We start from the raw sequence: 14,387 nt of genomic DNA, 5'->3' as shown, positions 1-14,387 counted from the left end.
TGTTTAAATGACAGTGGAGTAGGGGACCGTTTTCTGCTTCTAACAAAGGACCAGAATCTTTTTTATTGTCCTTAGAGAGAAATAAATTATCAACGTAAGTTTTGTAAACTTTGCGAGTAAGGGATTTTAAACGGTTGCGAACAGTCTTGTAGGTTTCACAGGCTGCTAGACCGGACATCGTGGCTCTTTTGAATAGACGGCGCTTTTGTCCACACAAGTGCTTTATTTCGGCATTAACCCAGGGGAAGTTCTTCTTTCTGGATTTTGCCAGTTTCACAGGCAGGGCATCTTTCAGAGCTGCATCAATAATGTCAAGAAAACCATCCCATGACTGGTTAATGTCAGTCTATTGATGAACAAATCCCAAGGAGCATATTTCAGTAAGCAGTTGAGGTGATCTACTGATGGCGGGTCATAGCTCAGGAGAAATTTCCTGAGAGCTGAAGGAAGAGGTATAGAGAACGGCTACAGTTGAGGGTTATTTGAGATACACTGCGTGCATGATCACTGCAGACAGGGTCCGCGCACTGTTTCTATGTGAGAAATGTGGTGCCGGGGAGTAATGCAGAACACGAGATCTATTTATGGAGCCGGTGGAGTTTGAATTAAGTACTCGGACGAGTAATGTCACTGACCAGCTGATAAGATAACTATACGTGACCTGTCACCACAAAATGAGCTGAAAGTCAGAATTTTCAAAAACTGAGATATTGGTATTTTTGAATTCAGCAGAAAGAGAGCTTTCCAATGGTATGTAGGCCTACGTGGAACACTCAGGGTAACAGTATAAGGTGACAATGTGTTATGGCATTATTCTGGTAGCTTTGCATCTTTGTTTCTGACTTTGTTTCAACATTTCTAACAAGGCACGAATAAAGCTATTGTATAAATTGCTGAGAAAATAACATTTGTTGGAACTAAATAGGAGACGGGTTACTCTTTCCAAGTATTTCTACAAAACCCCAAATTGACCTCCACTTCAATATGACTTTGAACTCTCAAATAGGAAAGAGCGCGGGATGCAACTTTACTCCCATTTCGCTGTGACAGCTCACATATACCTGTTGCACAAAAGGTCACTTAACCTAGCATCCGAGTCGGGTCAATATTGATGCTACATGTAGGCCAATGTAAAATGGAAAAAAATTACATTACAAATTCCGCGTTTGGGCTGTCACAGAATTCCGAATTTCCATGATAGAATGTCAAGTCATCTGTTCCAAGCCATTTATAAAGGACATTAAATCATACTACATGTATGTATGTAATTATAATGAAATTCCTATCATCTCCGTAACACAGTAAGCTGGGTGGCTCGCTGTCACGTAGCTTTCTAGTGGGGAGGGGGGCACAAGGGGGAACCGGCATTTTATTGGGACACTCGGGCGGCTGAGTGGTATGGTTTTTAGGGGGAAAGCTTTTTTTGTTCAATATCCATTCATCTGTTTTTTTAACTGGGAGCGCCTGCCTCGGGTGCAACGGGAATTTATGATGGTGACCTTGTTTGGTTAACATAAATTACTAATGTACGTACCATTTCCTCATCTGTGATTGTACACACGTTTAATATTAATCATTCCGTGGTCACGTCACGGTTTATCAAAATTATAGCGGCATTGTAATAAGCTGATTATGCAGAGTGCAAAGTCGGCTGATCGAGGTCACAGGCCAAAGAGTGATATTGCAACGTTACACAGCAAGCTGCATGGGAGAATCGCACGATGCCAAAAATAGTCTTTGGAGTCATCGTCTCGTTGTGCACAGGTAGCACACTAGTAGTAGCAGGTAGTTCCCCGTGATAATCATCAGCTGAAGAAGGTTCATAAAAAGAAGAAGGGGCATCATTTTTGCAGTGCAAAACCGCCGAGGTTGGTTGTCTTCCGAGCTAGCAGCTCATCGGGGATGACACAGCGGGGACAGACCCACAACAAACGCAGCCGCTCCTTCAGCAGAACCAGGGAGGCAGTGCACTCCGTCTAGCGAACAGCTTCAACAAGTGTCTCGAAAATTTCTACGAGATTATAAACGAAGATGTCAGATGGTAAGTCCTTTTTCCAGCCATTCGCGGTATAACATTATTGTGCTTGGTGTACGCATTCAGGAAAGAGAACACACCCTCCTTAATTTTGGACGGCTAAGTAAAACGATGTGGTGTTTCTCCTCCGGGATTTTAAGCCTGAAAGGGAGGAGCCTGGCCCCACACCTTTTAGGTGGCGGTGATATGTAAAGCAGGTGGATGTTTTTTTCTGGCCTGTGTAATCACCTATACCTCTAGTCTTTGTGTCTCGAGGAGTACCACCCCAGCACAAACTGGTTTGGAATATGCATCATAGTTACATATTTTGTGAGAAACAAACTTGTACCCACTTAACCAGTTATTCCAGGGGTCGTTTTTTAGAGTGGCGGGGTGTTCTGCAATTACTCCAAAAAATTAATTAGGTTGCAAAAAAGAAAATTAATTTTTTCTTAGCCTTAGTGTTATTTAACATGCAGGTCAAAATAAACAGTGGAATAGCCACAGGGGGCTGGGGGGCATGTGCCCCCCCCAAATTCCCAGTGCCCCCCAGGTGCCCCTCCCCCACTGAAAAAAACGGATGAATGGATATTGAACAAGGCTAACAAAAGCTTGCCCCCCCAAAAAAAACCACACCACCGAAAGCTTTGGTGCCCCCCCCACTAGTAAAATCCTAGCTCTGCCACTGAAGATGAAAAGAACTTTATAAAGAATGTCAGATATTGTTTTGAAATTCCTGTATTGTATGTTGTTCTGGTGTTCTGGCTTTTGACCTTATCACATTGTATCCTCTGGGCGACCTCAATTTGAATACAAAGGAGTTTATACACTGTTTGATTGATATTAGATTTAGTTGATAGAGAGCACAATTGACTTGAGGTTTTATCTTCAGGTCATGCTTGGTTTAATGTTGAGGTCACATATTGGATGTGAGTTGGACCTTTTCATGGTTGGGAGGGACATGACGTACATATGTGCATTTATGGTTATTATAAATGGAAATTGGAGGGTATTTCACATTATAAAAAAGTTTTAAATGTGTTGAAATTTAATATTTTTCAGCATTGATATTCATAAGAAAAAACAGTGATGCACTTAATCAGGCAGAACTTCAAGATATAGCTCAGAAAGTTGCCCTTTTTCTTTCTGTATGTATTAGTCAACCATAAAGGTGGCCTGCTTACAGGTCAGAAGCACAGATCTTTTGCACCACATTGTTATATCAGTTTAGAATTTATTTCATGACACTTAATGGAAAGCTCCATTGGTAAGTTAATGCAATTTTGCTGTGCTATCAGGCTTACAGACAGCTCTTGCCAATTGCAGTTTTTGTATGAAAACAAGAGATTGTCTGTTGTGGTGGCCCATTTTTGAATAGGCTGTGGACTTTGAAGAAACCAACAAGTCCAATGTTTTTGCTGCCCTTTTATAAGTGGCAAAAGAAGGCTGAGTAAACGAATTAAGTAGTTTCTTATCCTGCCCATGTCCTTTTCTTTTAGGAATTTTTTTTTGTTTCCTTTTTTTACTTTTGCTAACTTTGCAACAAAGTTTGACCTTGTATTTGCTGTTTGCAAGTTTAAAACCTGTTAGATATGGTGAAAACGAACATGAACATAAGAGTCATGAAAAATCCATCTGCCATCTTGGAACAATCCACTGTCTTTAGAAAAGCCTTTTTAAATCCCTTGAAAAAATTCTCGACAAGGAATTTTTTTTGTTTTTACCTTGATCTTAATTTCACATTCCCACTTCTAACAACAGAACTGAATGGCTCCAGTTCTCCAAAGAACATCAACGGTGATGACGCTCGAAGCCAAATGAAGCACTTCTGGCATGACCATTCCAAGGATGCCACTCTGGAGGAGATGATGTTGGACACCCAGGCTAGGACATTATGTGCTGAGGAGCAGCCTGAGATACTGTCTCTCCTGCCCTCTTTGGCCGGCAAGAGGATCCTGGAGCTTGGAGCTGGCATTGGGTAAGCAGACTTTCAAACATTGCGCACAATGAACTTAGTAGGGGTTAAAAGCTGTTTGACGTCACAAAACATTTGCAGCAAACTTCACTTGAATTGAAATGAGTTCGACTTTTGCAAATTGCAGTGGGAATATTAAAATCACTATTTAGTGATTGTGTTTGCTTTCAAACCAAGTAGGAACCTGCCTTAACTTTTGAGAATTAACTGCATCTTAACACATGCTCACCAGTTTGTTTGTTGGGATAATGACTGTAGACAAGTAAATAAACAACTGTTGGTGACCAAAAAGGTTGGTAATTATTCATAATTTCTTGAGATCTTCAAGACAGGGATGTACATCAAATTAAAGCTTGGTTTGTTGCAGTTTCAATGTTGCATTTAATAGAACATTAAAGTCTCTTGTTTTTGTGTATTGTTTTGGTTTTTTTTCTTTTGCTGCAAAGTGCACAAATGTTTTGGAATTCCATTTTTTTTTCAATTGAAGACGGTTCACAGGATTACTGGCAGAGTCTGCCAAGCATGTGACAGCCATAGACTTCATGGAAACGTTCATCAACAAGAATCGGGAGCTCAACAGTTGCCACGACAACATCAAGTTTCTTCAGGCTGATGCCACCAAGCTGGATTTTGCTCCTGAAAGGTAAGTTTGTGGGAAAATAATCCATTGGGGAGGGTAGCAATCAGTTGATTTATTCTTGAAGGGTTTAAGTCCAAAACAGCCCTTTTAAAATTCGCCATTCAACAGTTCATCAGCTTTCCTGGACGGGAACAGATCCAGGTCTCACCTCATCAATATATCTATCTTCCAAACAACTGCATGCTTTTGACAATTTCTCTTCTTTCATACACCAAACATAAATACCAATCAAAGATAAATCATGTACTCATGGCAAGCCCCAAGCAATATTGCTGTGGCATACACAACAAATTAAGATTCTGTCAAATCTTTCTTCACAGTGATTTTTTTAAATGGAGTTTCTTTCATATCTCATTTGGCAATTTCTGTAAGAGGGTGTGATGAAATAAAGATTTCTTGTTTTCAACTGTGACAGCATTGGTGCCATCTTCAACAGTTGGCAGTTGTACAGCAATTTTAGTTTTGTAGATAATAATTTCAAATTGATTTTCCACCATCACTAAAATATTTGTACTCTGCCTCTCACTTTTTATTTGGCAATTTTTGGAAAGGTCACAATATGAATAGAATATTTCCTTTTCTTCATCAACTGGGATACATGTAGCTTTGATGTCATCTTTAGCAACTGGCTGATGATGTACTTGACAGATGATGAGGTTGTGAAACTGGCCAGTAAGTCACTGTGCTGGCTTGACCAAGATGGCTTTCTTTTCTTCAGAGAATCTTGCTTTCACCAATCCGGTATATATATTTTATATCTCTTTTGATTTGTTTCTTTGGGAGATTTTTTAGTCAGTAGGCCTGTTTTTGCTGAAACATGCTCCTGTTTTTTTAATGAAGTTTTGACATTTTCGCTGCATAATTGCAGTACTGGACAAGAAACACAAATGGTACATTTTACCGACTTCAGGATTTTGTTTTGAAGAATAGCATTGATTTAGTTTAATGATACTAATGAAATACATTTCTAAGGCCGTTATCCACCAAGCTAGCTGTTCATGGTGCACAACATCAAAAATCAGTTAAAATTTTAAATAAAGGTAAATTTGATTAACAGAAATCAGCCACTGACAATGAGTACAAACTCATTAAACATAAAAACGTGAGGTGAATCAGAGGAGATTTAAATACAGAGAGTGAGACGACTGACGATTTCACGAGGGTAGATCATTCCAGAATTTGGGCTTGTCCTGCGAGAAAGACCAGTCTCCCCAAGAATGATTGGTACAGGGAACAGTTAGTTCAGTGACTAGATAATTAGAAGGAGAATCTTAAAGGCAATGTGATCAATGATGCAGGGGCCTCTATATCAAATCTCCGCAGGTAATAAGAAGCGTGATTTCAACCCAACTATATACCGCAAGCCGGCCCTCTACAATGCCATCTTCCAGGGCACAACGCAAGCAGACCCAACTCTTAACAACGCGGAGAGGATCAGCATGGGGTTTGATCTTATCTTCAGCAGAAGTGTGCAGTCTTACATCAAGGTCAGTCTCCATCTATTTTTCTGCCAAGTTCATCTACTAACCTCTATCCTCCTATCAGATGTGTCAGGTTTGTTTTGCTGTTCCTAGATTCCCATATTTTTGGTTTCGGATTGTGGGTGGGTCTGTATGAATTGTGACGATCTTAGAATTAAAAAAGTGGTAACGTGGTGAACAGTGGCAGCTGAACAATTGCTAAATTGGGAGGGGTGTTAGTAGTGAGATCATGAGGCATCAGCCATTAATAGACTGATCCGTTAAGCCTTGCCCCTTTATAGGACTTGCCAAAACTGGGGGGGTGAAGAGCATGCCTCCAAGTCGAAAAATGGAACACGAGTGTCACTTGCCCCCACCCCATCCCCACCCCCTTTTGCTGCCAGTGTTGGTGAATGTTCAAGGTACCCATTCCCATTGCCATACTCTTATTTGATGGAATTTATGAATTTTGGTGGAAATTTTGAATAATAACAATCAACAGATTAGGTATTTTACTGTATATCCATTACATAATTTCCCAGAAATTCTTTTGGAAATTAGTTGAAACTTCAGACAGACTCAGAGGTTTCTTTACAGTTGATTTCCTCTGCAAATTGATCAATTTTCCCCCGTTAGACAACACCCAAGTCCAGGTAGATGTATTTTGTCTAGTGTCCATTCTGTCTTCCATCACAGCTTAAGAACAACCAGAACCAGTTCTGTTGGCTGATGCAGAAAGTGAAGCGAAACACGGCAGTCAACCACGGTTTCGAGACCTTCCAACAGTTCTTGGACAGCCAACAGTACACCCGGCAGGGAATTTTGAGATATGAGAAGATATTTGGAGATGGCTATGTCAGTACTGGGGGTTCTCAAACAACCAAGGTAGAAAAAAAATACACACATGAGTCACACCTTTTTCGGAGAAATGGACTTTCTTTCCCACTTCCACTGGGTTTTGTCTTTCCCACACCCCCCCCAAAGGGGAGAAATCAGGGGATTAATGGGAAAAGGTCTGTGAATTCAACTAATTGTCTGACAGTTTCCCAGATTTTCCAAGGCAGATCACGAGATATAGATTTCCAAACAGTAATAACAGAGCCCTTGTTTGTTTGAAGTTGAGCAAGTTTCAGGAAAGGAGAGGTGGAACTCCAAGCTGTATCTATTACAGAATAAAGAAAGACCTTTTTGTAAAAATTGTAATTTAGACCTCCCACTGAAATTAAATCAGCAGGTGATGCAGTGCCTTATCTATCTTCTCCAGGGTAGTATCCTTTGTTACCATACATGGTGCATAGTTTTGACAGCGAGCTGAACTCTTCAATACTAATCCATTCGTCAACACTAGGTGCCCTGGTAGTTGCCCTTTTTTTGGCTGTTATCGCCAGGTGTGCACACACGGATCAGCGCACAAGTCAAATATGCTAGCATATTGAACTGTTCCCTGGAACTATTTCCCTGGCAAATTACACACGCGCGCTGCACATGAACAGATGGCAGCACATGTACATGCTGCCTTTCCCTCATTCCTGGACTAAGGCCGTGTCCGAAACGGGCTTCCAGAGCTACGGCTAGGTCTATTGTCTACACGTCTCCATACATTTCTAATGGAGTGAACACCTAGACCTAGCTCCAGGCAAGAGATTCGGATGCAGCCTTAGTATGGTGAAACAATTATGACATGATTTATTTCAAATGGAGTTTGCCTTGGAAACTAGTCCTTCACCTCCCAATACCTTGAACTTGGGAAGCTAGGATCAACCATGAATCATGTTATTCTTGTATACTATGCAATTTATACCATGATAGTGATGAAGCAGATTTTTTTTCTGGTGTAAGCAAAGCCTCAATTGCTTTTGCTTCTCCCAAGAATTTACTTTACTTTTCGTGGGCTTTGCGTTCCATGTGCTGCAGGAGTTCTTACCAATGATCGGTCTGAAGCCAGGCCAGAGGGTCTTGGATGTTGGGGCTGGGATTGGAGGGGGAGATTTCTACATGGCAAAGGTCAGTTTAATGGTTAGAATGCAAGGCTGAAGCACAACATACTGTGTGCTTCACTTGGATCTTCATTATTCTGAAGCAGTGCATTACTTTTTCTGACTTACCATGTTTCTTTGTGAATGTGTGCTAGATGCTTATCTACTGCTTTTGTTTTCCATTTTTTTATAAATAGCAAAATTGTGTTAAGTATAAATCATGATAATCACTGCCATTTCGAAGAACTGATACTATGGACTAGCTGATTTGCAGGTTAATTACTTGACAGATTGCTATACTGTTAGAATGTTAGATTAGGAAACTTTCAACTAGAAATCTCTTTAGTGGAAAATTGAGCTATTGATCAATTGAATGAAATTCATTCCGAATCAATATCCCTCTAATAGAGTAAATTTTGAAATTAACAGAAAAGTTGGCAGATAATCAGGTCAAGTTTCTTGTACAGCAGTACTGTCAAATCAGATGACATATTCACAACCCTGTTCCTTAGCAAGTCAGTTTTTGGAGTGCTGATACTGGAAAACTACCATTTAAGCTCAGTAATTGCCAACCACCTGACCACATTTACTATCAGTCAGTAAAGGATTTCATTCCTCCTGAAATTCTACATCTTCTTGCACTGCCAAGGACTCAAAGAAAGATGGAAGTTTTTCCTCATCTTCTGTCCCTCCTTTTCTTGTTTGTCATGCAGACGTATGGTGTGGAGGTTGTGGGAATGGATTTGTCCAGCAACATGATCGAGATTGCGATGGAGAGAGCCAGCGAACACAAAGACTTGAAGGTTGGTAGTCATGGCAACAGCTGAACAAAGAGACAGCATTGTTGTCAAGAGAGTAGGTTTGATGAAATGAAAAACCAAAAAATCAAAGCAAAACTTGTCAGGTCTCTGAGGTGACAGTGATTCAAAATAAGAAAAGCATTACAAATTCTCAAGGCTTTACTTTTGAGCACAAGAAAGTATTGGTATTCCAGATTCAACAGTTTTCAATAAATGAAATACATTCCTTGGTTTGTGTATGTTTGAGATGTTTTCAGCAGTCCTTATATTGGTATAAAATGCCTCTTTCTTTGCTAAGGAAATTATAGGAAGCTGCAGTGTAGTCCTCTCTGGCAGTCATTTACTGCCTTGTGGTCCACCCATTATACAAATGAGGGCCAATTAGGGCTTGGTGCTAGAAATCCTCAAGAGAAAAGAAGAGAATTTTTTCTTCGGATTGAGTGGATTGGGAAAGCATGTGGACACTTTGGCCTCCAAGGATCATCCCTTGAGAATGACAGGGGCGTCAGAAGTAACAACATGCAAACTTCTGCAAATGACAGCGATGAAAACTTCCATTATAATTTTTGTCGCCCAGGTACAGTTTGAGATTGCAGATGTGACCAAGCGCGACTACGAGGCGGAATCCTTTGATGTGGTGTATAGCCGGGATACCCTGTTACATATTAGCGACAAGGCCAGCCTCTTCCACAAATTCCTGGTAAACAAAAACAAACAAACCAAAAAAGAGAATGAGATTATTATTTTGCAATGCCTGAACTGGTGGCATATTCATTTCTGGCTTAAGTGTGCCGTACAAGTGAAGTCCTGTTAATTTTTTTTTTCCGTTACATGGCAGAACAGTTGACCGTACCTCAGGAATGTGTAAAATTCCCAGGACTAGAGATGGGCATGATCAATCAGGTTCCACTGAAAGTAATTTGTACATCATCATGAATGTTACTGTATCAAATAACACGATTTTTTCAACCAGTTGTGTTTTTGCAAATTACATGGTTGCACTGCACTCACAGTCTGACAGATGTGTTTCCTGTTGATTGGATTCACAGACTTTGCGTTGTTTTTTTTTTATTTTAACCACAGACTTGGTTGAAGCCAGGAGGCAAACTGCTCATCTCGGACTACTGCTGTGGGGACTTGCCCCACACTGACGCCTTCAGGAGCTACATTGCACAGCGAGGTTACACCCTGTACACCCCAAAGGCATACGGAAAGGTACCAAGCTAATAATTAGAGTCATTCAGGAATAAATGTTGTTTTCTTGAGATCCTTCAAGTAAGGTCGTTCGCCATTTTCACCAACAAATGGGCAACAGATTGTCCAAGGATATGCCATGCAATGTTCAACTCGAGGCACACATGCATTTTGATAAATGCACACCACCTTGGTCAAAGAACAACTTAATTGTTGGGGGGGGGTTTAAGGTTGGTGTAGTGGCTGTTTCCTCGCCTTCCACCACTGCAGCCCTGGTTTGAATCCCACCTAGGTCCGCATGTGGATTGGGAATTGTCCAGCTGATTCCCAGGAGTTTTTTCCTGGAATATTTATCTCGGGTTTGCTCCCCACCTCTAAAACTGAACATGTCTTTGTCGTCTTTTCCCTTGTCGCTCAAAATCATCCTGTGACTGGCCCTGAATGCACTGTTTTATGAACAGAAATAAAATAAGTAATGGTTGCTATTTCCTGTCACCGATTCAGCCCATAGCAAAAAGGGGTCACTATATCATGAACAGGACCAGCATTGTCACTTGTTGCCAGTCTCTCAGCAATTGGAGTAGCCCCCAGTCCTGCTTTGTTCACAATCTCCAGCAGTGGGCACATTTCCAGGAAAAGCTTTATCCTATGAGTTCAGTTTTCCCCGTTGTGGTCTGTGAATGTTGTGGTCAGAGCCACAACCTTACAGAGTGTGCTAACAGATGTGCCCAGTTTGTGTTCAGAAATAAGAATGTTTCTGCCTCATTGCATTCCGTTGCATTTTAAGGTACATGTAACTACATGGGTTCCCAATTCTAATAAGAAAAAAGAAACAAAAGTGATATGTACGTTTCAAAACTTTCCAACCTTCCTAAACACAGTTCAGCATCACTGTACTGTATTAGTGTAGTTGTTTCTGGGTTTTAACATTCGATCTTATATTGTATTTTCAATATTTTTGTTTTTGAGCCATTTCTCTGTGAATCAGCAAGTTTTTTTCACTGAATGAAATACCCATGCTATACAAGAATAAATAAATATTAAAAAAATAAATACAAAAGGCACAATTTTAAAAATAACTTCCTTTGAGAGAAGAAGTTGAATTGAAAGCTCAACAAGTCAATTGTTGAAGGGAAACTCTGAAGAGAATTCTGAACCTCATGAGGAGTTGAAGCTGGGGGAGCGTAAAATGAGTCAGTTCGTTCTCTCTCAAACATGAATTAAAGGATAAAAGTGTGATGAACTGGTTCTTTCTTACCCTTGCCGTTTTGTCCCCTGATCAAGTTGCTGGAGGCGGCAGGCTTCATCAGCGTCAAGGCCGAGGACCGGACTGAGCAGTTCATGGAGATCTTAGAGGCGGAGAAGGCCAAAGTTGAGAAAGGGAGGGAGGCGTTTATCAAGGTATGGAGACAGGGGACAAGGGTCCCTTAACTTGCCCTGCCAAGAGCTGGTGATATGAAAGCATGCATGGTCCAGGCGTAACATCTCCAACAGCAGCAGAAGCCATGAACTTACTGCTGCTTCACCAACCAACCAAATAGACCACTCTCCTTTCACCCACAATTTGCATGGATGGCCATAGTTTGCAGAAACATTTCTCACATGGGAACACTTTTTCCCAACTTACGAGTTACCCCCAAGAGTGCAAATAACCTGTTCATTCCAATCCTTGAGGATGGATACAGAACCATGCTGGGCAGGTCACATCTAACATAAGGTGCCTTAACTTTTCAATTATTTTCTGAAGAAATGATCTTGAGACACTAAGGAATCATTCTTGGTCTACAGTACTACTCCTGTTTGTAGTCTGACAAAAAGAAGCGAGCTAGAAGCGGCAAGACAATCTGAATATGTGTCAATTTGCAGAGCTCAGTTTTATGTTTTCTGAGGGAATGCTTTAGAATTGCCTCAGTTTGGTTGATATCACACGGCTACTTTGTGTACTTGTAGTTTCGGCGTTTTCGGTGGGGATAGATCTCACTTTTTGAAAGCAGGACTGTGAGGGCACTCTATAACCAAGGATTTGTCTGTCGATTGGTGTGTTGGCCTGCAGGAATTCAGTGAGGAGGACTTCCAGTATCTGGTGGACGGCTGGACCAACAAGCTGACCCGGTCTAAGGCTGGCGACCAGAAGTGGGGGCTCTTCCTGGCCGAGAAGGCTGCAGTGTCACCACCGCCCCTCCCCCAGGGAGGTTGCTCCAACGGGCACCTGTAGGCTCAGGCAAAGGGGGTAGACTCCAGAGGACATATTTACTTGATCGTGTGTTTGTATACGTGTATGCTATCTGTAACCATTTAGTCATTTGGTTGTTTCATGAACCTGTATAGCACACACTGAGCTGATACACCCTGTCAAACGATAGCCTCCAGTGAAAGTTCATTTCCGTGGTTTATCTCTCTTAAAAAATGCATACAAACAATAAATACATGTTCAGAGATCTATCCTTATTCATTTCAAGTCACGTCACGCATGATGGAATCAATGTAAAGAACAGCCGTTGAGATTTGACAATTCAGTTGATGTTTGAGGTTGAAGTGTAGCGAGCAAGATATCCATACTGTGTGCATTTGTAGCAGATAGCGAGTTACGTGTGGTGTCACATACAGGCTGTATGAGAACTGGTAGAGCTTCCAGAGCATGAAGCATATTCACTTGCTTGCAAAATCTTCCTAATGTTGTGATCTCTATCTAGTTATACATGTGTATGCAAAGTGGAAATGCTGTGTGGTATATGAGGTATATAAAACCCTTTAAAGCAGCTTTTGGTAAAACAATTATTTGGGTAAGGTTGTAACCATTCCGAGATATCTTTGTCCTTTTGCTTCGTCGTATTTATCAGCTGCTCTTCCTTGAAAGTCAATCAAAAGTATATTACTGACACATAAATATTGAAATACAGACATATTTAATTTTGTGCAGTTTCACGTTTAACTCTGTGTAAAGTTTACACGTGACCCCAAAACTGGAGTGCATTTAATTTTGCATCATATAATGGAAAGCTACATGTATTATCTTCTAAAGCAATTATTTGAGCATGGGGCCAATCAACAGTAATTTTGTAATTTTTCAGTTTATGTCCTCAACAGTTAAATTTTTCAAAAAGTAAAGTTACTGGCATTAGGTCTTTGCTGTGTTTATTCTGAAATGACCAAAATGTCGGACAAAAAAGCTTCTTTTAAGAAATGAACTCTCTGCAGTGGCTTAAACTAGGATTCAGAAAAATACTGTTACCTCGCTATACATGTTAGGAGGTATGTTAATGACGTTAACTAGAGCAAGGGCACATTTCAGTGAATAGGTTTTAGCCATTAAGTATGTTAAGGGTCAGATTTTAGGCCACAGTACTTTAAGAGATGATTGTAAATGTTGGGTTGGCAAAGCCAAGTATGGTATCAGGATTCGTTGAATTCAGAAATTTCCTTGACACAAACGTGAACACTTCATCTGTTTTTTTTTCTAAGAACAGTTGGGTATTGCTCTCAAACAGATCAAATGTTATGTGTTGTGGCAACCACACTGAAACCTGTTACCACGATGTGGAAAGGTCACTTAATCCGTGGAGAAGTTTCAGAGAAATGACAACTTGTGGAAATGCTTTGGAATTGTTTCGCCCCTCATCTGTTTATTTCCTTTTTTCTGGGAGTGTAACTTGGTAATTGAATGAAAATAAATAATAAAAAGGCCTTGGCGGGGTGAATCTATTAAAAATAAAGAGCTCTTCAGGTACACAGGACACTGTAAAACAGATGAATTATTGAGGTTTTTGTCTCTTATGATTGATGTCCCATAATACACCTGTTATACTGAAATACATGAGTCTACCAAGTGCTACTGAGAAATGCACTTGTTTTTGACAATTTTTCTGAAAAAAAAAGATGTAAGAATGTTGAAAACTCCATAACCCGGAACAGGAAAAATATCTCTGGTTACTGTTATTTTACGAGACGGCTGCGTTAGACTTGTACTTTTTCAAGGCCAAGAGAATACTATTTGGCCAATTAATTTGAAGAAGTGTGACTTTCTCCGACAGAAAAAAACCTGCACTCTGCTCCAAATGATATTCTGACACCATCGGATACCAGACTGTATGGCATGTACAGCCAGTGATGTCAAGTTCTCACAAGTTGTCTAAATATGATGCCGCATCAACTGAGATGAGGGCTGGTACTTGTGACCAGACTTGTGATTTGACTTGTGATGCAGAGGACCATGATCGTGACACATATTACAGCTTCAACTGACCAGTGAACGGGCAAATATGTAACAGCAGTTGTTTTTTCCCCAAACCCCAGCGAGCATGTGTCAAAATTTCTCCACTTTTGCCGGT

At 40.6% G+C, this 14,387-nt stretch overlaps 1 protein-coding gene across 1 annotated transcript; it reads left to right on the top strand.

The window, feature by feature from the left end:
• Nucleotides 1-1,792: 1,792 nt before the first annotated feature.
• LOC147798871 (uncharacterized) lies at nt 1,793-13,803 on the top strand. Its single transcript, XM_087137871.1, has 12 exons — nt 1,793-2,041; nt 3,776-3,992; nt 4,477-4,632; nt 5,234-5,370; nt 5,953-6,116; nt 6,786-6,974; nt 8,004-8,093; nt 8,779-8,868; nt 9,443-9,565; nt 9,949-10,080; nt 11,344-11,460; nt 12,113-13,803. The coding sequence occupies exons 1-12, from the start codon at nt 2,032-2,034 to the stop codon at nt 12,272-12,274; spliced, it is 1,587 nt and encodes a 528-aa protein (XP_086993997.1). The 5' UTR covers nt 1,793-2,031; the 3' UTR covers nt 12,275-13,803.
• The last annotated feature ends 584 nt before the right edge of the window (nt 13,804-14,387 follow it).

The sequence above is a fragment of the Acanthaster planci genome, linkage group LG06 (genome assembly GCF_054643075.1).
Source record: "Acanthaster planci isolate LZ-2023a linkage group LG06, COTS_SCS, whole genome shotgun sequence".
Lineage (NCBI taxonomy): Eukaryota > Metazoa > Echinodermata > Asteroidea > Valvatida > Acanthasteridae > Acanthaster > Acanthaster planci.
The sequence above is the reverse complement of the archived record's forward strand: the minus strand, read 5'-3'. Positions and strand labels throughout refer to the sequence as shown.